General features: G+C 43.0%; 1 protein-coding gene across 1 annotated transcript in view; it reads right to left on the bottom strand.

The window, feature by feature from the left end:
• ELP4 (elongator acetyltransferase complex subunit 4) overlaps positions 1-23,615 on the bottom strand; it is a 291,372-nt gene that overhangs the window by 119,542 nt on the left and 148,215 nt on the right. Inside the window, exon 8 of the mRNA XM_066583239.1 lies at positions 1,244-1,352. Coding sequence (XP_066439336.1) covers positions 1,244-1,352 — 109 coding nt within the window. The remainder of the gene's footprint in view (positions 1-1,243; positions 1,353-23,615) is intronic.

Raw genomic sequence — 23,615 nt, 5'->3', positions numbered from 1 at the left:
CAACTGCAAGGGACAGATAGAACATGGAAGTGACAGGGGAATCACATTCTCTATTACCTATATCTCTCCTGCATAGCCATAAAGTGTCATCATTTTCCTAGAGCATACAATATTCAGTGCCCTTGTTAAGGTAGTCAGAGTGGCTCGAAGGAAATCTTCACATTCACATGTTGCACTCGCATTGGACCGGTCACATATTTTCAGAAATCATTAGATTAACATAGCAAATGTAGATTCTTTACATGTGAGAAAAAACTAATAATAAACATATCAATTCGCTGATGGCAACATTGGTCATCTCGAATTCCAAAAGCAATATTTTCGGGGAGGCCATGAGTCAAGAAAGATAGTGGTCAGCCAAACAAGTATTTTGCCAACAGCTATGGTATCTTATGCGTATTGCTAACTTTAGTTGAGCGATGGCCGTGTGCACAAACATTTAGTCCCAAGTGGATGGATATTTTTGCTAGTTTGGTCAATACATTACTATGTAACATGTCACTGACTGTACCGAAAGTTAAAGGAACCAATAGTGTGAAATGCTACCAAGGTAATGACAATGACTACAGACTGAGAAAAAACCTAAAGCCCAAGGAACAGTCTGTCTTCAATTATGGTCAATCATCCATTCGTTACCATAGACCAGTGTTTCCGAATCTCCAATCCTCAGGCACCCCCAACAGGTCATGTTTTTGGGATATACTATAGTAACACCACCTGTGGCTATCTCTGAATCACTGATAATAATTGCATCATCTGTGAAATACTAAGGAAATCCAAAAAACATGACCTGTTGAGGAACTTGAGGACTGGAGTTGAGGAGCACTGCTATAGACACACCACCAGCTACATTATCTGTAGGTCTATGGCCAACTTGAGCTTCAGGGTAGACCGCAATTTTGGATTGCACTAACCAAGATTTGAAGATACAAATCATTTGCACTCATAGGAATAAATGATTGGTACTCAAGGCTACTATGACATTTAGTATTACTGCCGACAAAGCAGATGATGTCCTTCAACTCTCCATGCCTTCATATGATGTGTCCTTAAGAGTGACCAATGCCTTATTTGCTGTTATAAAAAATCCTTTAAGTGAGACTTGGGATTTGTATTCTGACATTTGCCTCTGCGCAAGATTACCCCAGACACTTGCCTCCAAAAAGGGCCATAAAAGGTAGCATTAATGTACTCCATAGAAGCTCCTCCGATGTTCCCCATGTCTATAGACAATTGAACTCACCATGATAGTCTTTGTATAATGGATTGGATTCCCTCTCTGAGCCGATAAATGATTCAAGGCCAACTACCGTATCTGACAAGTTCCTCACACGTGCAATAATTGCTTTATTCTGTAAAACAAGCAAACAAAGTACACAGTGAGGAGAATGTAATTAGTGTTTGTGGGATAAATCTGTGTCTTATCAATGAGCAGGGAAATAGCCAGAAATAAATCTAGTCTATAAAACACACAATCTGCCGCCTCATGTGTGAGTGGAGACTAGAGCATGAAAAAAGAAGGGACTTGCAATTTCCCAGTGTACTTAAAGGCTAGGTACAACTTTTCACTTTTCTTTTAATCAATGTGTTCTTGGAAATGAAGACTTTTTGTAGTTGGTTTTCTGATTGTTTGTTTTATGTGCTTATATGGTTTTCCAAGGCTCTGAAGGATTAAAAACTTAGTAAGTTCTCTCAGTCAGAGTGAACTGATAGCTTCTTCCCTAGCCAGCCCTCCTTGTTGTGAACGTGCATTCACTCCACTAAGCTATTATAGAGGGCTGTATTACAGTACCAGGAGATGGTGGAGAAAATCAGGATGACAGAGAGCAGAGAAAGCTACTATTACTGTTCACGCCACATTTTCTGCTCTTAGCAGTGATTAGGGATGGACCAGCAGCTACTCAGAGAGAAGATGGAGAGATAGCTGTGTAGTATTAAGTGGGCGTGGTTATGCTACACACGCTCTGAAAGAGGAGATGGGAATGGGAGCTTAGCTTGTGCACATTCAGGAGAGAGGCCTGCTGATCAGTGCTTGGGAAGACCCCAAGACAGAAACTTGAATATAAGAGAGCTTGCAAACTAAATGCATGAAAAGGAAAACTCAGTGTAAAAAAACCCAGATAAATGCATCATGTTTTCCTGTAGGGACAAAATAAGATAGTGTGTGTATTGATTTTTCATGCACAAAAGGTTTCCACATTATTTAACTACATTACTGAGAAACATAAAAAACAAATCTTGCTTAAACAATGGTTTCAATGTGTAATACATTTGAAGTCATTTTAACAAAACGCTAAGAGTTTTTTTTTTTAATTAAATTAAATTATGTGGTACAATTGTCAACCCATAATAGACTTCAAACCAATTATGATAAGGGGGGTTGTCTGGCCACTTTAAAGCTTTCTAAATGTTTTTTTTTAAGTAATAAAAGTAGTAATACTCCCCTTATTGATGCCTGATGCTCCCATTCGACACTTCCCAGGTTCCTCACCCCTGTGTGTACTTCCGACTGTCATGGACATATGATCGCTGCAGCCAATCACTGACTGCAGTTATTACATCTGTGATGACAGGGACTAGGAAGACAATGAATAACTGCAGCAGTCACTTATCCATGTCAGCAAGGAGTAGGATTACAGAGACCGGAGAGAAATGTTGGCAGGACTCAGTAAGGAGATTATTACCATTTTCTTTATTTTAAAACATTCAGAGTTTTTTTTTTAAATTTAACCCTTTCCAATCCACTGTCTGACTTCTTCCTACATTTTGATTGAAACTTGTACAGCTCCAATGTCAGATGTCCGACAGGGTATTCTTACCGTCTATTGCCAGCCACTCCGCTGTCGGAGTCTCTCTGGTGCACACACACTTGCTTTAGCCAGCAGATGGCACCGTTGTATAACAGCAAAAAGAGAAAGCCTTTTAGGAAACTCTGAATCCAAAATTGGATTGGAAAGGGATAAGTGGTGGGAAAAACCCTTTAAGTCAGTACAAATAGGACATGTACTGTGGAATGGTGAGCAGATATAGGGTGTAACAGAACAATCAGGAGAAAAAAAAGACATATATAGTAATGTAAAATGCAGACAATGCTGCGTAGTTCTACACAATAACCACATAAAACAGATATACACAAATATATAGATTGGGACAATGATGGTGGAGCAAATATAGGGGAGAACATTATGAACAAGGCTGGGCAGTGTGCATGGAACTTGTACTCATGCACACAAAATCCGTACTGCTCTGTTCTATGAAGACACAGACATCCCATGTGCTTCCCCTCGCCCACACGGATAACTGTCAATCACTCTGTGTGATTGGGGAAAAAGCAGGACTCATAGGCTTTCTTTATTGAGTTCTGACAGCACTTAAACAGTTTACATGAAAATACTGAATAAAATTATAGACTATATTATATCCTCAAATTCTTCATCTTTCCTTCTATCCTAAGCGGTCCTAATATAGGAGCCCTGGCAGATCTACTTTAGAGAACCATTAAAGGGCTCCTTACGCCCATAGTTCATTAAAGGGGTTGTCCCGCGCCGAAACGGGTTTTTTTTTTTTCAATAGCCCCCCCGTTCGGCGCGAGACAAACCCGATGCAGGGGTTTAAAAAAAACAAAACGGATAGTACTTACCCGAATCCCCGCGCTCCGGTGACTTCTTACTTACCTTGCGAAGATGGCCGCCGGGATCTTCACCCACGGTGGACCGCAGGTCTTCTGTGCGGTCCATTGCCGATTCCAGCCTCCTGATTGGCTGGAATCGGCACACGTGATGGGGCGGAGCTACGAGGAGCAGCTCTCCGGCACGAGCGGCCCCATTCAGAAGGGAGAAGACCGGACTGCGCAAGCGCGTCTAATCGGGCGATTAGACGCTGAAATTAGACGGCTCCATGGAGACGAGGACGCCAGCAACGGAACAGATAAGTGAATAACTTCTGTATGGCTCATAATTAATGCACGATGTACATTACAAAGTGCATTAATATGGCCATACAGAAGTGCTGAACCCCACTTGCTTTCGCGGGACAACCTCTTTAAATCCAGGGCTAATTAGTTCATGACTATACTGTCACAGCTACAAAAATGCTGCAACTAACATGACATTTAAGGTAGCCATACTCTTAAGAATAACATTGGCCGAATCCACCGGTTTTCGGAGAACGAGCCAACCATATAATGAGTATTGGGCTCTCCCAAGTTCCACCGACAGCAGATGTCTGGGGAAAGCAGGATTGGCTGTTAGATTTCAACTACCTGGATGATTTTGTTCCATAGCCAGATAAGCCACTGTCAGGTATCTGGCAGCGGCTTACGCCATCTCTGCCATTCAGAACACAAGCAACCTTGACTTGGTTAAGCGTGTATGTGCATGGTGAGGTCAGGTGGAACATCTGTTTGGCCAGCTTTAGACACAAGTGGAGACAGGAAGTAGGAACCATTCATGTTTGAAACCATGGGTGTTGACCTTTATGGACAAGTCAACGGTGGCAACTATTGGTCGTTATCAAGCATATATAATGCAATGAACTACGACATTTGGCTCAAGCACTAAGGTAATATTTTTGATTTAAGAGGTAAGGACATCCGCAATTTTACCAAAATCTTGAAAAAAAACCATGAAACAATACTTAGAAACCAATGCTATGTTCCTGGTGATTACACAAGTTTCAAAGCATTGTCCAGCATGGAAAACTTACCAGGCACTCTGCAGATATAAAGAGTTGGAACATGCTGCTCGGCCAGTGTGCTAGCGCAGCAAGGCAGACAGGCACTTACTGCTAAAATTACTTACCAGTCCCTGATGTGTGCTTACAGCTTGCAATCAATTATTGATGTGTTTCTTCTGGATTAATAATTTATAGATTTTTATTAATTGCACATAAAAATTGCTTTTAAGACCTTCGGTTTAATTTTAAAATAGGAAAACACTTGTCTTTGCTATCAACGTGTGTCTGCAGAGTAACAGCAGTGGGAACGTTACAAGGACTTTTAATATTTTACATGATTTGAGGAATTGGTATTTCTGGCAGTAGCTAGTCAACACAGCTTTAAAAGGACTAGGTAGCACTCATTCCATATTCCGTAAGAGATAATTAACGTGATAGTTTTTATGAGTGGGACTAACTTACACGATGTTGAGAAAAGTATTGGGACCCTTACCGTTCCTGTGTTGTTAGATGAAAGGAGATGTGTAAATTGGAATTGTGAGCATTAGGTATAAAAGGAGAGGATCACACAGGCATATCCCAGTACAGAAACCATCAAGATGCCACCAGGTGTAGCGTTGACAGATTTCCACCGGGGTATGATGGTAGGATGTCACCTGAGCAACCAATCAGCATGGGACATTGCAATGCTTTTGGATCTACCAAAGTCCACTGTTGGCAGTGTTATTGGGAAAAGGGGGAAACATCTGGTATGTGCGCGGTGCAGCCACGTTTGGGGAGACCGAATGTGAACAACAAAGCTTTGTATGAGCTGTGAAGGCATCACACACATAATCTGCTGAAACACTCACTCAGGAGGTCTCACAGGCCACCGGAACATCCATTAACACCAGAGCCATCCATGGGGAACTGCATACAAAGGGTATAATGGACGAGCAGCAGCACACAAGCCCAACATCACAGCAGTGAATGCACAGAGGCATCTGAGATGGTGCTTAGAGCATCATTCTTGGACTGTGAATGGGTGGAAGCAAGTGTTGTGGACAGATGAATCAGAGTACACAATCTTCCAATCGGATGGCCACACTTGGGTGTGGACAGTGATTTATATTTGACTGCATTGTACTAACAGTGAAGTTTGGGGGAGATTCTGTTATGTTATGAGGGTGTTTCTGTTGGGAAGGTCTAGGACGATTGGTTTTAGTGTAGTCCACCCTCAACGCTAATGGGTAGAGATACATTCTGGACACTGTGGTATTACTCACCCTGTGGCAATACTTTGCTACAGGTCCATGTCTCTACCAACATGACTAAGCACCATGTCATACAGCTCGCAGAGTTGAGGTTTCGTTTGATGAGCAGAATGCCTTTATATTTCATTGGCCAGCCCAAAGTCTGGATCTCAATTTCATCGAGCATCTTTGGGATGAACTAGTATGTCATTTGCCAAACACACTCATCATCCCCAGCATCACTATCTGAAGCTTTCCTCGAGGAGTGGAGGCAAATCTTTCCACACACCTATCAGAATTTGGTGGAAAGCATGACTAGGAGGGTTACTGCGGTCATTGAGGCCAAAGGCGACCCAACATTGTATTGAGAAACGTGAATAATGTTGAATTTCATCACCTTTTATCTGTGTGCCAATACTTCTGCCAACATAGTATACAAAATAAAGTAGAGGTAACTTAAATAATACAAAGGGTGGAGTTGATGCCTATCAGTTATAAATATTATAAGCAGCAATGGATTTTGCCTATGTAGACTGACTACAGAGCATACTTGCAGGATGTTACGGTCTCTACTAGCTATCCACAGAGACAATATAAAATCTATTGCCTTTCTTTTTTGGCAGTTGCAGCCTCTCTCTGCATCTTGGAAAACCATTTCATTTTTTTAAAAAATCAACATTTTTTTTTTTAAATGAAGATGTTTTGTGGTTGGTTTTTAATAAAAAATGTCTGCTTGCTTGATTTCTACGCTTGTATTTTTTTCCAAAACACTACACAACTGAAGTTCTGTCAGTCAGAATAAACTGACCGAGTCCTCCCCTAGCCTGCTTCCCTGTTGTGACTATGCATTCACTCTTTTTCCACTGAGCTCTTACAATTGTATGACAGTGCCAGGGGATGGTGGAGAAGACCAGGAGGATAGAAAGCAGAGAAAACTACTATTACAGAGGGCTGCAATTCACTCCACGTGATTTTCTGCACTTAGCAGTGAAGAGGAACCAGCAGCAGCTACTCAGAGAGCAGGTGGAGAGATAATTGTGTAGTATGAAGTAGGTGTGGTTATGCTACACAGCCTCTGAAAGAGAAGGGAGGTGGAGCTGAGCTTCTGCCCTTCATGATAGAGACCAGTTGATCAGTGCTGGGAACACACCCAGCCTGAAACTTGAATAAAGGATAGCCTGCAAATCAAGTATGAGGCTTTCTATATGTATGAGAAGGAAAACTCAAGCGCATAATTTTTTTCTGAAGGACCTTAGTAAGGTATGCATGTATGGATTGTTCATAAACAAAAGGTTTCTATATCCTCTAAATATAACACCACTAGACTTCATTGTTGAGTTGTTGCAACTGCAAGGCACGGAGGGGTGGAAAACCTGTTAATTTTGGGTGTTTTGTCACCGTTAACAGAGCCCCGTGTGGTGCAGAATGTTAAGGCAACAGGAATGCAGTCCTAAGCTCTCGCTCACAACTTGAAGGTTGCGAGTTCAGTCCCCGCTTGGTTCAGGTAGCCAGTTCAAGGTTGACTCAGCTGTCCATCCTTCCGAGTTCGATAACATGAGTACCAAGCTTGGTTGGGGGGGTAATAAATAAAAATTACCTGAAAGCGCTGAAAGAAAAATTACCTGAAAGAATAAGCTGGCGCTGTACAAATACCAAGAACTCAGTCCCTAGTGCTGGGGGTTCTGACCTAATAGGGGTTCCTGGTCTTAAAATATTGCTCTTCAATCAGAGCTTTTATGGTCCAGTCAGACTCTTTGATACTTAACCCCCAGCCTGCTACCCACTTTTTATTGCTCTCTCCCCCCTTTCGCTTCTTTACTACCTAATCTCTTCTGATTTTTTTAAATATAAAAAACAAATCTTATAATAACCCGTTAAAATGTATTAAAAACAAATTAAAATAGTACAAATGTTAAAATACTGTATATTAGAAATGCAGGAGATCAGAAACACTAATAATTGAACAATGACATTTTCCAGCATGTTGCAAAATCTCTACCATTAACTAGTCCTTCCTATTTCTACTTCACAGGGAATAATTATATCCTGGTAATGCCAGCAACACCAAGGGGGCCTGAAGAGAGGAACATGTCTTGTCAAATAGTAATGTCAGTGAGACATCTTGGGAGTATAACCAAGATTAAGATACTCTTATGACATAGAATTTGAGCATCTAATTTCCATACAAATGCTCTTGGACATAACCTATGTAAATTCTCTTTAGCCTTGTGTGTTTTTTATCCAAGTACTCTCCAAAACTGCTGGTCAGATCTTTGCAAGGCAAGCACCAAGTGTCCATCTGGCCTGTTTCCAACAAGCCAAGTTTCATCTTGCTCCAGTGATTTCCTTTCAGAGTTTTCATTATAACCCTCTGTAGGACCCTCTCCTCAATGTAAGCAACTGTGAAGCAAAATTAAGCAAAATGAAAACAAATCTAAAAGTAAATCTCCCACTTTAAATCATTTGTAGATTCTGCAAAGTTCCTTCGTGATTGATAATGCAGAGTCCATCTTGTGCCGTGTATGCAGCCCTTGAATAGTCGTGTGAGGGTGCATACTGCTGTATGAGATCAGTACACATTGTGAGTTTGGAATGAGCAGCTTGCAATACTAAGATCCACTGACAACATGGAAATGAGCTTGATGCTCACTGAGCAGTCACTTGGTAGGGCAGATGTGGGGGTGGATGGTATCTAGGAAGTGCAGAATGATAAGACAGCTACCTGGGTGACAGACTGAAGGTGAGGTAGAGGAAAGGGTGCCAAGGAAGTTAGTCCTGCTCTGGTATACCCCAGAAAGTTAGCAAAGTTGGCAGATGAAGGGAACGTCGATTCGGAGTTAGAATTGTTGCAGAATGATATATCTTCTGACTGCCAAGGGAATATCTGCTCCAGGAAGAAGGGGAAGAGGAGTGCAGGGCAGGCTAAACAGGTCCTCGTAGTGGAAGACTCTATTAGGGGGATAGACAGGGCAATCTGTCATGAAAATCAGGCTCATCGAACAATGCGTTGTCCTGTTGGTGCTTGAGTTCAACACATCATAGATTGGGTTGACAGATTACTAGGAGGGTGCTGGTGAAGACCCATTGGCCATGATTATAAATGAGCGAGCGTACTCGCTAAGGGCAAATACTCGCGCGAGTATTGCCTTTTGCGAGTACCTGCCCGCTCGTCTCAAAAGATTCGGGTGCCGGTGGGGGTGAGCGGTGAGTTGCGGGAGTGAGCAGGGGGGAGAGAGAGAGATCTCCCCACCGTTCCTCCCTGCTCTCCCCTGCCGCTCCCCGCCGGCACCCGAATCTTTTGAGACGAGCAGGTAGGTACTCGCAAAAGGCAATACTCGCTCGAGTATTTGTCCTTAGCGAGTATGCTCGCTCATCTCTAGTCATGATGCACACTGGCACAAATGGCAAAGATAAAGATATGTGGAAAGTCTTTAAAAACTATTTCATGGACCTAGGATATAAGGTTACGAGAGGGACCTCTAAAGTAGTATTTTCTGAAATACGACCAGTATCACGTGCCACAGCAAAAAGGCAGCAAGAGGTTAGAGAGGTAAACAAGTGACTTAAGAACTGGTGTAGGGATGATGGATTAGGCTTCCTGCAGAACTGGGCCATTTTTGCTTTTGGCTACAGGTTCTACCATAGGGATGGGCTGCATCTCAATGGAGATCCTGAAGCTGTGCTTGGAGAGAACATGGCTAGAAGTCTTCAGGATTGTTTAAAGTAGAGCCCAGGAAAACAACCAGAGAAATAGAGGGGAAGATTATGTAGACAGTGATATGGAACTAAGTAGTGAAAATGGGGATAGAACAGTAGGAGGGGTTAGTACAGATAATAAGGACACAAAATAAAAACAACCAAAAACCTCTAAACTGCATGGTGACTAATGCAATGTCTGACTAATCAAGTTGATAAACTGGAAGTAGTAATGTCTGAGGAGAAGTATGACATATTAGGAATAACTGAGATATAGTTGGATGAAAGCCATGACTTGGCGGTTAACTTATAGGGTTACAGTTCGTTCAAAAGGGATCATGCAAGCCTGAAAAGGGACAGGGTTTTCCTTTAGTCTAAAGTCCTGTTTAAAGCCCACGCTGTGAGAAAATACATGTGAGGCGATGAACACGTGGAGTCTCTATGGGTAGAAATACACGGAGGCAAAAACAATAAAATCTTCACAGGGATCTGCTATAAACTGCAAAATATAATAGAATCCATTGAAAATCTTTTACTCTAAGGCAAATAGATGAATATGAAGTGAATTTTTCCACATTCCCTCTGATCCATCCATCCTCTGGTAGTGAGGTCTAGGGGGCAGCGTTATATTTGATCAATTTTGCTAGTATGCACATCTGGCAGTCGATTATATCCTCCTACACTATTAAAATAATCTTCACGCTCATATGAGCAGAATGCGTAAGTTAAAGGGATAATCAGGACTGGTTTCATCTTACATCTACAGTTGGCATTATCCCAAGTCTACGACCATTTTGTCCTACATCTATGACTAATTTCATCGTACGTCTATGGGAAGCTTTACCTTCTACCCAGTTTCATACTACACTTATGGCCAGGTTTATCCCAAGTTTATGCCCATGTCTTTTGCTCAATTTCATCCTCGTGTGGCGCAGAGTGTTAAGGCAGCACTATGCAACCCTAAGCTCTCGCTAACAACCTGAAGGTTGCAAGTTCAATCCCCGCCTTGTTCAGGTAGCTGGCTCAAGGTTGACTCAGCCTTCCATCCTTCTGAGGTCGGTAAAATGAGTACACAGCTTGCTGGGGGGGTAATAAATAATTGACCTGAAAGCGCTGCGAAATAAGTTGGCGTAAAGTCCCCTTTCCAACTCTGTCCGGAGTAATCCAAAGTCTATGGCTAGCTATTGTAGACATCCAGCACTTTCTATAAAATACCAAACCCTGTTTCTATTAGCCTGTCTTCTAGAATGCTAAGACTTATGTGAATGAGATTGGAGGTATGCCAACGATCACCTATTTTCTTGGTTTCATTTTTAAAATGCTCCTTTATCTTGATGTGATCTGCTACCCAGATGTTATTAGTGCCATCAACGTCAGGCGTGTTGAGTGGGCGTGCATACATTAGCTAATGAGTCTGAACCTGCCTAAAGAAAGGTGTTACGGAGTTCGGAGATAGTATTTGTTTTCTGCTATTTGATGTAAAATAATAGTACAGGCACCTGCGTTGCTTGTGATCGGCACTCTCAGATGAATGGCAGTGACCTGAGTGCTACTTCAAAGGAAGATCTGGCACAGACGGAGACAATAGGTCTACAATTGGTACATGGCATTGTCTAACAATGCCAGAAACGTTACAAATTAGCAGTGGCTGAAGAGAGAATGACAACGCTACAGCAATCCTGTCACATCACCCATGTGCTGCGGGAGGGGGGGATCTCACAGCTTGTAACTGTGAAGCTTTTAATGCGCACGCTTCCTCCTCTTCTGCAACTGTAATATTAAGCAGAAACTTCACAATGATCCAGTTAAAGAAAAAAAAGGTTTTATGTTGGATTCTGTACAAGCACGAGATTTGCTGCATTGACTGAATAAAGAATACAGACGTCAATAAAGGAAGCCCACTCATCAATATTGCTTAGGGCTCCTTCACATGGGTGTATGCACATTTGCGTAAGTCTCAGCGTTGCGTTTTTGCGAAACGAACTACGCTTTTATGCGTGTGCATCGGCATATTTTAGGCTGGGTTCACATGGAGCAGATTTGCCGCAGAAATTCCGTGCAGAATTTCACTGCGACAAATCCCAGGATTGGCCAGCCACGTGGACGAGATTTGTCAAAAATCCCGTCCACACGGGGCGGCAAATCAGTTGTTGCAAAGCCGCCGCTGTGGCGCAGATTCCCGGGACGCAGCATGTCCATTATTTTTTTTTCTGCTGCGGTCGCGCTCTCCTTTATGGAAGAGCGGGCCGCAACAGAAAAGAATGCAGTGAAGCCGCTCCAAAACCTGCAGCTGAGTGCTGCGGGTTTTGAAGCTGCGCTTTACCAGCGGAAATCTTGTGGTTTTTCCCTACGGCAAAACTGCGAGATTTCCGCCGAGAATACGACCCGTGTGACCCCAGCCTTACTGTACTATCAAGTGTCACACAAGATGCACCGCTTAAAATGGCTAATGAGTTCCAGATGTGTTCTTTTTCCAGCGCATTACACATCTCTTTGCGTATTATGCGCGCGTTTGTGTCCTCCCCATTGACTTCTATGGAGGCCATGGGTATACAAATGTGCAGAAAAGTAGAGCATGCTGTGTTTTTTTGTGCAATGGAAATGTGCACGCAAATACAGAAATATGAACGGACCCATTGAAATCAATGGGTTCTATTTTCTGCAAATTGCATGCACAAATATGCCATGTAAAAGAGCCCTTAGTGCTGCAATAAAATAAAACAGTCAGACTATTTGGTAGGGTATGTCCATCTTGATATAAGATCATCGATTTTTTTCTCTCCAAAAGAACTAAAACAAAAGTAATTTGGCAAATAGTACTTAACAGCCTACTATTCTGTGACTGCAGCATCTATGCAGACCTCTGTGTCTCCATGGTGACAGACTACAAACAAACCCTGTGCAGTCTGAACCTGGAAGTCCAACTACCTTTCATTTGTCCCCTACATCCTTCTAGCTTGCATTTGGTGAAACAGCGAACATATGGAAAGGATTACATGACCATAATCTGTGTCCAAGGAGACACATAGCTCTGTGTAGATGCTGGAGACACAAAACGGTAGGAATTGTTTAACTGAGCTTATCCTCAGAATTAGTTTTTTTCCCCCTATTTTAGATGGATTGTAGGAATAGAAAAATTTGGTAACAGTTTGGTTGAACATACCCCTTTCAATGGCCGCTTCAATTTTAGATGCATTGCATCGCAAGGTTAAAATGTAAATCATCTGTTCATCCTATGAGACCTGTTCTACAGGGAAATTCATACCTGCATAAGGGAAAAGAATACTGCTTATGTAACCCACACTTGCATCTTAAGATATCTACAAGTTTGCCCTGGAAGTATGAGCAGAATCTATCAAATGTAGACAACCCTCTCTTTATATCTTCTTTTCGAACTAGAATGCCCCTGTGTTATACACATACACTGATCAGCCATAACATCAAACCACTGACAGGCAAGGTGAACAACATAGATCTGGCAATGGCACCAGTCAAGGGGTATATGGAGATAATGGGGTTTCGTGTGCCGCACTTCCAGGAAGCCAGACAAGATAAGTTAAAAAAAAGTTTTTATTTTGAAAGCAGAACAAAGAGAGTAGCAACGCATTTCTGTATTAGAACAGATAGCTTCGCCAGACCTGTCAAGGGGTGGGATAGTTGAGGCCACGGGTGAACAGTCAGGTCTTGAAGTTGAAGTGTTGGAAGCAAGAGAAATGGGCAAGTGTAAGGATCTAAGTGACTTTGACGAGGCCCACATTGTGATGTCTAGACAAATGGATAATTAATTGACCGATAAGGGAGTGTGGCTTGTGAAAGTCAAAGTGAAATGTGGATTTCTTAACCCTTTGCAATCCAATTTTGGATTCAGGGTTTTCTAGGGGGCTTTCTCTTTCTGCCATTATACAATGGCACCATTTGCTGGCTAGAGCCAGTACTGCGGTATGGGACATGCTGAAGAGGCCCCCGACAACAGAGCGGCCAGTAATATACAGTAAGAATACCCTACCGGACATCTTCTGACATCGGAGCTGTACGGCCTTCAATCGGAATGTCTTCAGACGTCAGACAATGGATTGGAAAGGGTTAAGGTCCTGCTATACCCGGCATAAAAAGAGGCATCAGGTACAGGCTGACAGACCTTCCCTGATGCACAATGGGACAAAGAAGAGGAGTGGCGAGACCCTTGGTGACATCTGAGGTCCCTCACTGCTTGATTTTACGAAGAGCGGGGACTGCTGATGCAGGAGATCAGAGAGGAATTCCACCACGCCAGACCCGCAACCCCCGGCTGTACCACGTGAACATAACCCTGGGGTGCAGCTATGGTCTGGGAAGGGAATCCCAGAGGTAACTAGTGGTGTGATGAGCCGCAAAACAAGTGCTACTGGATCCGTGGACAAACCCATCGAGATCGACCGCATATACAGGGAGCTGGGTCCTAAATCATCTGACCTGAAAAGTCCAAGCGATGTCATATGCAGAATTCACTTCTATAGGGATAAGGAAGCCATCCTGAAATATATCCGCAAAACCAACAATCTGTTATGCCACGGTTCTCCAATCATTATTCTGCCAGATCTAGTTAAGTGCACTCTTCAATTACATTAAGCCTTAAGATACATACTGGACATTCTGAAAAAGAGACACATTTCTTACCGCTGGGGATATCCTTTTCAACTCACAGCTACGAAAGATGGTAAAACTACCATATTTCACTCCTTGGGCAATTTAGCTAAATTTCTGGACACGCTCAAATTGTTAATGATTAAGTTACCAAACTGGCCAGTTCTCCCTTCCCTGCCAACCACAATTCCTAGAGAGCAATGGCAAACCAATGGTCCAAAACATTGTAGAGAATGTCAACACCCTCAGGGCCAATCAGCATGAATGCAAACCCAAATTAGCAATCATAATGCCTCTGCAGATGTTAGTTTTTGACCTGTGTATACTCCTCACAGGTATTTGAGGATGTTTATTTACAACAATAGCCTATTTGCCAAGCTTAGCCTTCATCTGTCACCCATGGTTGTCCTCGGTGCATTCTCAACTTCCCAAGGCGGGTTTGCTCTGTCACTAACTGGGCGTCCCTGTTAATTTTAGTAGTTCATATCGAGTCTGATGCCTAATTCAAAACCCAGATGGGTTTTAGTTTTCTAGTTCAGAGCTAGGTGGGATGCTCTTCTATTATTTCACTCCTTACATAGGTTGCTGGAGGCACTTTCTAGATATGCGGCGGGCTCCAGTATTATACTTGGGGGTGACTTCACCCTCTGCTTTGACCTGTCTCTGGACTTTTCCGTGGGTAGGTTTGGAATGTTGTTTGCTATGATTCATAAGTTAAAGAGAGTTATAGTATCCCTAAAACTCATTAACCTATGGAGACTCCTGCACCTTGGGGAGAAGGATTTTAGTTATCATTCCATAGCCCATAACAGCTATACTCGATTACATTATCTGTTTCTCATAACTTAATAGACCTTTCCCCTACGTACTCAATGGGCGCATTCCTATGGTCAGATCACACCTCGGTCTGTGGTGCCTTTAGAGGTCTCTTGGAAAGAGGTTGGAATCATTCCTGTTGCCTGAACGATAATCTCCTGAATGATGCACTGTGTTTCAGGGATGTGACAATTCAGGACTTTGGTACAGATCACATGGCAGATGGTACAGCAGAGTGGGTCTACCAAATTTGCTCTATACCACAAAGTATCCATTTGCAAAAGTCTATTAGTTGTTTTGCATAATTGTTTCTTCAAATTGTGGGTGGAGATGGAACAGAATTTAACTCCCTTTAGCGCCCATGGTATCTTTTGGCTACCCTCAAGGAGCTAGGCAACGAGGCCCTGGGGTCTCGCCCTTCCTAGATCGGTTTTTAGACATATGGGATAGTTTCGGAACACGTCCGAGGTTAATTTCGAGGCTGGGCCCGCGTCCTCCCCTTGTGGGCAACCTTGATGTCCCAACCTTCTCTGACAGATCTTCCTTACCACGTGTGAGGGATTTGATATCCAGCTCTGGCGTGCACCATTTGCAGGAGCTGCTGGGACAGGGAGCTCCGCAGACCGAGGCATGGTATTAATACTTGCAAATTTGTCCCTATTTACGAACCTTGGGCCCCATATGAAACCTATTAGTTCCACTTTACCAACTCGAAAAACTATGTATATCACACACAAACCCGGCAGCTAGATTATTTTAGATTTATCGTATCTTGTTGGCAGAGGAGAGGACATTGCCCTTTCGGGAGAGCTGGGAGAGGGAATTGGAACACTCTTTCTCGTAGGAGTCCTGGGATAGGTCTTTCATTTTAACACATAGGATGTCAACATCTAGCAAATTTCAAGAGCTCAGCTATAAGCTTTTGTCCCAATGGTATAGAACACATGTGCGAATCGCCAAGATGTATCCCCAAGTCTTTAATATTTGCTAGAGATATTTCATTCATATTTGGTGGTCATGCCCACTAGCTTTCACCCTTTTGAGAGACTTAAATAAACTACATAATTCCTTAAGTAAGGTGACGGTCTCTTTTTCCCAAGAGATGGCCCTCTTGTCTATGATCCCGAGTCCTATATCCAAGATTAAAAAAGGTCTACTGAGATTCTTCCTCTTTGCAATGCGACAAATTATACCCACAGTCTGGAAGTCTCCTTATTCACCCATGAGATGGATGTGGTTGGAAGCCATAGACAACATAATGCAAATGGAAGAACTAGGTGCAAACTACGATAAATACTCTAGTTTGTTTGCTACTTGGGCCTCTTGGATGCTGTTTTGTTCCTCCCCCACGACTAAATATTTGGCTCCTTAATGGCGTTATACCTTCATAACTATACAACCTTGCCAGTCCATATGATTTAAGTTAAACTCCTCCACCGTTGCGAATGATGAAATGATTTGCTTTGCTCTCCTTCTTCCTTTCCCTCCTTAATCTTGCCCATTCTACTTCTGACCCTAACCCTCTTATCCTTTAGTTTTGTCTACAAAGTTGGTGTCCTGTACTATTCGCTGAGTATAGGAATGTTCCTTTGGTTATGTAAACTATACTAAAAAAGTCCAATCATACTGTGTCATACAGAAGCAAGATATTTCAGGATGTTTTCGTAAATTGCATTTCATGACAACTAATTGTTCTGCTTTGAATACTTAGCTTTTCAATTAAAATACTTTTTACTAGAGATGAGCGAGTATACTCGCTAAGGCACATTACTCGAGCGAGTAGTGCCTCAGCCAAGTATCTCCCCGCTCGTCTCTAAAGATTCGGGGGCCGGCGCGGGTGACAGGTGAGTTGCGTCGGGGAGCGGGGAGAAGAGAGAGAGAGAGATCTCCCCTCCGTTCCTGCCCGCTCTCCCCCGCCGCTCTTTAGAGACGAGCGGGGAGATACTCGGCTAAGGCACTGCTCGCTCGAGTAATATGCCTTAGCGAGTATACTCGCTCATCTCTAATTAGAACCTATCAGCGGAGGTCCAAGGAAGGATAATTGGTACACCAGCAACAGGTTCATGGGCACTCAACAATGTGTACAAGGAGTAAAGGCTAGCCTGTTTGATCCAACTGCACAGAAGAGCTAATGAAAAAGTTGATGTTGGCTATGATAGCCAGATTCCAGAACACACATCTTGAGATATATGGGGCTACATAGCTGCATAATAGACAATATTAGGTAGGTTGATTCATGACTTGTGTATGAAGTTTTTATATTACTCTATTATAATAATTCATGATCAGGAATTTTTACAAGCTGCCCATTTACACATACAGACATTTTCTATTACTGGATCAATTTCCTATGGAAAATCACTACTATCATAGCAACATACATGTTATCCCAGTTTTCCATCATAGGCGATAATGGTGATGGTCATGTACAATGATTAACCTTTTACGTTCAGTAAATAAGGATACAGTCCGGTTGTAGCGATGTTCTTTGTGTAAACGGACCCAATGAAAGGAAAACTGCTAGAATCATGAACTGTACATGTATACGAGCTAGTGAATTAATATATTAGTGCAAACAATACCGTAGTAAGGCCAGTTTACAAAATGTAAGAGCATCCTATATGATGTACCACACAGTGAGAATATGTTTAAATCAGTTGAAAAAAAAAAAACATTACGTAACCTAAAAGTTCCCCAAATAAATGAATTGTTTCAGTTTAATGATTTTGGAAGCAAGTTTGCCTCCAGCACAAATAATTGCTACTACCCAAATATCAAACTGAGCATCCAGCTGATGTCTACAATAAAGTGGCAGGTTAAAAGATACTAAAGTTTAAAATCAGCTTAGACTAATCCCATATTGAGTGCAAAATTATAGCTTGTCATCAAATGCAAGCTGGCAATCCAGGGGCCAGATGGGAGACTGGATGGGAAAAAGAGTTCATGCAGGTGGGAAAGTGACGGAGACTCGACAGAAAAGATTACTGCTCCCTCTGCTGGTGAGGACATCATCTCCATTACGTTTGTCAAGTCATGTGGAGTTAATTACGTAAAGTGTATACGGTATATCATTCAGAATACCCCTAGGACCCCATGTGTGTAGATCTCTGTATATTTGGAAATCTGGTGCTTACAAAATTGTTACTGTTTAAAAGGAAAAAAATTGAACGAAAACTTTGTTACAATCGGGACATTTTTCGGGTTTCCTTGTAGGCTGTCTCACCACTCCCTAATCAAGGAGCCTAAAGGCCTCAAATGAACGTGACCACCACAGACGTCTTGCTAAAACCTTTGAACCTAGCAAGCAACAAATATTTACATATTTAGGGTGTAGGAATGCTATGAATGGAAAAAGTAATGACTCAGTTGCGTTTTTCTTTCTTTACTAGAGTTGAGCGAACGTACTCTGGCGAGCTTGATGCTCGCTCGAGTATTAGTGTACTCGACGGTGCTCGCTACTCGAACGAGCATCACGCTGTGTTTGATCCCACTCCAGTTGTTGGCTCCTCCTCACTATGAGATGCCTGTTTTGGCCCCTCCCCGCCGCAGCGCGCACATCAATGGCAAGTTTTTTTGGACTGGCAGGTAGGGGAGGGACAGAGGGAGGGGGAGAGGGGGAGAGGGGGGGAGGGGGGAGAGGGGAGAGAGAGAGAGAACACACACACGAACCAAGAAAAAAAAAAAAAACCTCGGCACCCGGCGTCCCACATACAAAAATGCTCAAGTCTCCCATTATAGTCAATGGGGTTTGTTACTCGAGTAGAGCTCTCGAATTTTACGAAAAGCTTGACTCGCATAACGCGGACCTGAGCACTTGCTCGTCTCTATTCTTTACACATCTTGGTCCAATATGTTAGACTTACAAAAATGGCAACCGCTAATGGCAGCTATTTCAGTCACCAAAGAGGTATTCAGCAGACGTTCCACAGACCATTCAGTCCTTTGAATTGGTATACAAATTCATATTCATACATACACATGTACGATACTCGCTGGACGTCAAATGGGCTGCCTTGCTTCTCTCCACCCCCGATATTAGACAGGGTGGGTAGGCCTACACAACTAGCCCCAACTGTAATCTTTTTGAGTCTCTTAGTCCATTGTTTCGCAGTTGCAGTCTTCAAGTCCATCCAATCAGTAATGTTTTCAGGATTTTGTTCGCATTGTACAGATGATGTAACTCTTTTCAGTGCCTTGGATGATCTTGAAATAGGATATCCATAAATCAAGATCTGTTGGGGTTACTTGAGGACTGGTGTTCAGAAATACTGCCCTAGACATTGTCTTAGGCACCATTCATCCATGGCTATAAGACATTGGAAATTCATATTTTTCTTACAGTGGAAGTAAAACTAGGTTATACACTTTGTACTGGCTTATAAAACACAGCATTGATCTGCATGTTTGGAAAATATAGTGTGCAAATCATTTCATATAGGGGGTCCACAGCTTGTGCCAACTCTCTGTTAGGCCTTACGCACACGGGCGGATTTCTGCTGCGGAATCCAGAGAGGGCGCCCGCCTGTGGATTCCATAGCGATAACCGTCCATAGCATGCTATGGAAAAATGATTCTCCATGCACATGAGCGGAAACCAATTGTGGTTTCCGCTCATGGCTGAAAAATTGCAGTATTCTCCATTTGCTCCCGCACGAATGGCTTCCACTGAAGTCAATAGAAGCCGTATAACCCGCAGCCTGTCCGCAATTGACGTAGTTTTTTTTTCTGCATAAGCTTTTTTATTTATTATTTTTTTTAAATCCTGTTCTGCGCATGTCTGATGGTGGGCTGTGCGGACCTTCCGCAGTACAGATAAAAATCAAGTATAGCAGGTATGCGCGGATGCCGACTAGGCACAGGGTCGGATTCCGCTTCGAGTTCCTGCATGTGGAATCCGCCCCGTACCTGTGCATACGGCCGTAGCCACAGTGGATGACCCATAACAGAACAGCTCTAGTGGACCTAGCTGATATGTAATACCACATTACCCAACATGCAACAGCTACTACAGGGACAATGCATAACCAGCTGTCAAAAACAGATGACCTCTGGGGTTTTTGAAACCAGAACTTTTCATGAACTGATCATCTAGTTTTACAGGTATTGACTTTATGAGACAACCGCGTTAATATAGGAAATGGAAATAGATCATGCTAAATCAGTGGAACCATAAAAGAGTTCAAGTCGTTGTCTGGTTACTCTTTGGAAATTAGATGTCAGCTGCAGATGGCCTAAAAAAACAAATCAAGCTGTACTTACCCATTTGGAACGCCTGGCATCATGACACCCAGGATGTGATTGCTAATGCCAGAGCAGTGGCATTGTGGCCTTTGATTGGCAGGCAGCGCTCACCTATCATCTGCTATCAACAGAGTCCAGGTGAATAACAAGACTGCAGGGCTGGATCACCGGGGGCTAAGGATGGGTAAGTACTGCTTGATTTGTTATTTTAGGCCATCGGCACCTAAAATTAAATTTTCAAAAAGTACCCTAATTTATTATTTCTTATTCTTTACAGACCCTTATAAAGTTTGCATTGCATTTTACAGCAAGTCGGATTAATTGTAGGCACACAGTATGTTTTTACTATTAGAAACGTTCCATTCTCTAACATACATACATGTGCTACGTTATGGTGAAAGGGATTATGCGCCTTTGAAAATTAATACTTTTCAGTGGCTATGTTGTGTTAAGATAAGAGAACAATCACTTTTCAATGGCCGAAGATAAGACGACTTGTTGTGGAAATATCAGACTCAAGTTAAACTTTGCTACAGCCGTATCCTTATAGCAGTCCGAACATTTTCTTTCAAGCCTCAAGTTCCCTGCATAGATATCAGTTTAAAGGAGGTCTGTCACCCCCATTAACTCGTAAGATATGATGTATCAACTACAGATGAAAGCAACTGCACCTTTTTTGTTTTTTGATCTTCCCCGATTCTCTCGATCATGAAAAACAACAACTTCCAGTGCTTTGTGAACCATCCAATGAGCGGTTCCACTGCCACAATCTTCTACTCCCAAGCACAACCCTCATGCTAAAGATTGAGTCTCCAGCTCTGGCTGGAGATGTCGTGCGTTGGTGCCACACTTCTGGCTTTCTTGCTTGCACGATGTCGGTTCTTCACTCCATGGCCTCAACGATGTCAAGCACGTACTCCAAAGCCGGAAGTGTGGTGCCGATGCACAATGTCTCTAGCCTGAGCTGGAGACCTCAATCATCAGTGTGGTGGCGTGATTACAAGTATGGAGGGGGAGAGAGCCTGGGTGACTTTGGCAGTGGAACTGCCCATTGGACAGTTCAATAGTGAGTTTAATACATTGTACTGTAAGCTGCATTTTTCCCAAATGAAAAGACTGAGAAACATTTTTAAAAAATGTACAGATACTATTGTCTGTCATTGGCATATCACATATTAGGATTAATAAATGTAGGTGCCAGATTTTCTTTAAATGATTACATTGGAGTCATCTGCAGTTACCACTGTAGAGAGTTTATGGACTAATGACTAGAGTTGAGCGAATGTACTCTGCCGAGCTTGATGCTCGTTCGAGTATTAGCGTACTCGATGGTGCTCGTTACTTGAACGAGCATCACGTTGTGTTCGACCCTGCCCAAGTTTCTGGCTCCTCCCCGCTGTGATGTGCCTGTTTTGCCCCTCTCCGCCGCGACGCAGCGCGCGTCATTGGGAAATTTTTTGGCTGGCAGGCAGGGGGGAGGGAGAGAGAGAACAAATAAACGAAGAAAAAACAAAAAGAAAGCTTGGGACCCGGCGTTCCACATACAAAAATACTCGAGTCTCCCATTGTAGTCAATGGGGTTCGTTACTCAAGTAGAGCTCGAATTTTCCGAAAAGCTCGACCAGAATAACGAGGACCCGAGCATTTGGGTGCTCGCTCATCTCTACTAATGACCCTTTTGCATGTGCCGAGAATCTCACGAATATTGCTTGCCCAAGTGAACGAGCTGGTGACGTCATCACCACAACATCCGGGCTCAGGCCGCCTGTCCAGACTGCAGGATCCTCCTTCAGAATCACACAGTTCTTGTTCACTGATCGTTCAGTGATTTAACTGCCTGATGAATAAATGAGTCGGCGCTGATTTTTATGCCGGCTAACACTGAACGCCGAGCGAGAACCTCACGATTGGCTGTGTTTAAACTGAAAAAATATCGCTCAGTTTCGCTCAATTGAATGGATTTTCTCAACGATAATCGCTCACTCTAAATGTAGCTTAACTGCTTACATATATTCCTATACAGAAATCTCCTTGGGTCCTGTCAGCGGTGGTTGCATGTAGCCAGAATTCTACATAAATCTAGTTGTGAGGGTAATTTGTGGTTCTGCATCAGAAAAACTGAACTCCGACTGCTGTAAACATTTGTTTAAACTTTGGACCTGAAGACGACTAGGTGTTCGGTTATGTCCAAACCTGGACCGGAAATCTGTGTCAATTTACTATAGAAGACACGTGCAGATGGGGCTTCGTAAATTCCACCAACGTGACAAAATCAGGTGGAATTATAAGCAAGCTGTAGATTTTCAAATCCACAGCATACTCATTTTACATTGCATAATGGGCATGGATATTTACTGTGGATGTCACCTTTAAATGGATACGGTGAAATCAATTGCAAAATCTGCACGTATCGTGCATTCCCCGAAAATGAGACCATATCCTATATTAATTTTTGCCCCAAAAGGCATTAGGCCTTATTTTTGGGGAATGTCTTATTATACTTATCTAGCAGGTTTGGTCCCCTCCTGCTGCTTTCCGGAGTTCCGATGCGCTGAGCCAGGGCATCGATTGTCCAATTCATTAATCCTGCCTCCACAACGCGATGGCTGTGATTGGCTGAGCAGCAGTCAAAGAACCAATCAATGCAGCACTCGATGAACTAATCACAGCCATTAAATTAGTACACTGAGCGCTGCATTGATTGGTTCTCTAGCGCTGCTCAGCCAATCAGAGCCATCGCTTCCTGGAGGTTGGATTTATGAATCCTATAACCAGGAAGTGATCTTTTGTGGACGGCAGAGGACTGCAAGAAGTGTGTTGGAGCTCCGGAGAGCAGCGGGACTGACCTGGACCGTTCCTGTTAGGATGTAGCTAGGGCATATTTTTTTAAGCCTCCCCGAAAATTCCAAAAAGCCAGGGTTTTCAATTTTGACGTATGCATGAATTTTTTTTTTTCTTTTTAGGGCTAATGCCCACGGACGGATTTCTACTGTGTTTCCCGCAGCGGAAGTCCGCGTGTGAGTTCCGCAGCTATTAGGTTCTATTGAACCTAATAGCTTTTCGCCTGCCAATGCCCACTTGTGGAATTCTGCCGCAGATTTCCTTAGCTGGAAATAAATCGAACATGCTGCGGATTTACGCTGCGAGAGGTCTCCATTAATATAGCATATTAATGGAGACCGCGGAAATCCATGATCACTCACGAGCGCTATCCTGTTTTTAAACACAGTACTCCTGCGGCATAAACCCGAAGGCGTATCCTGCAACACTCGTGGGCACGAGCCCTTACTCCGATAACTTGTAGGCATAGTTTACCTAAAAAACAAGTGCAAG

The sequence above is a fragment of the Eleutherodactylus coqui genome, chromosome 11 (genome assembly GCF_035609145.1).
Source record: "Eleutherodactylus coqui strain aEleCoq1 chromosome 11, aEleCoq1.hap1, whole genome shotgun sequence".
NCBI classification, from domain to species: Eukaryota; Metazoa; Chordata; class Amphibia; order Anura; family Eleutherodactylidae; genus Eleutherodactylus; species Eleutherodactylus coqui.
This window is presented reverse-complemented; position numbering and strand designations above follow the sequence as displayed.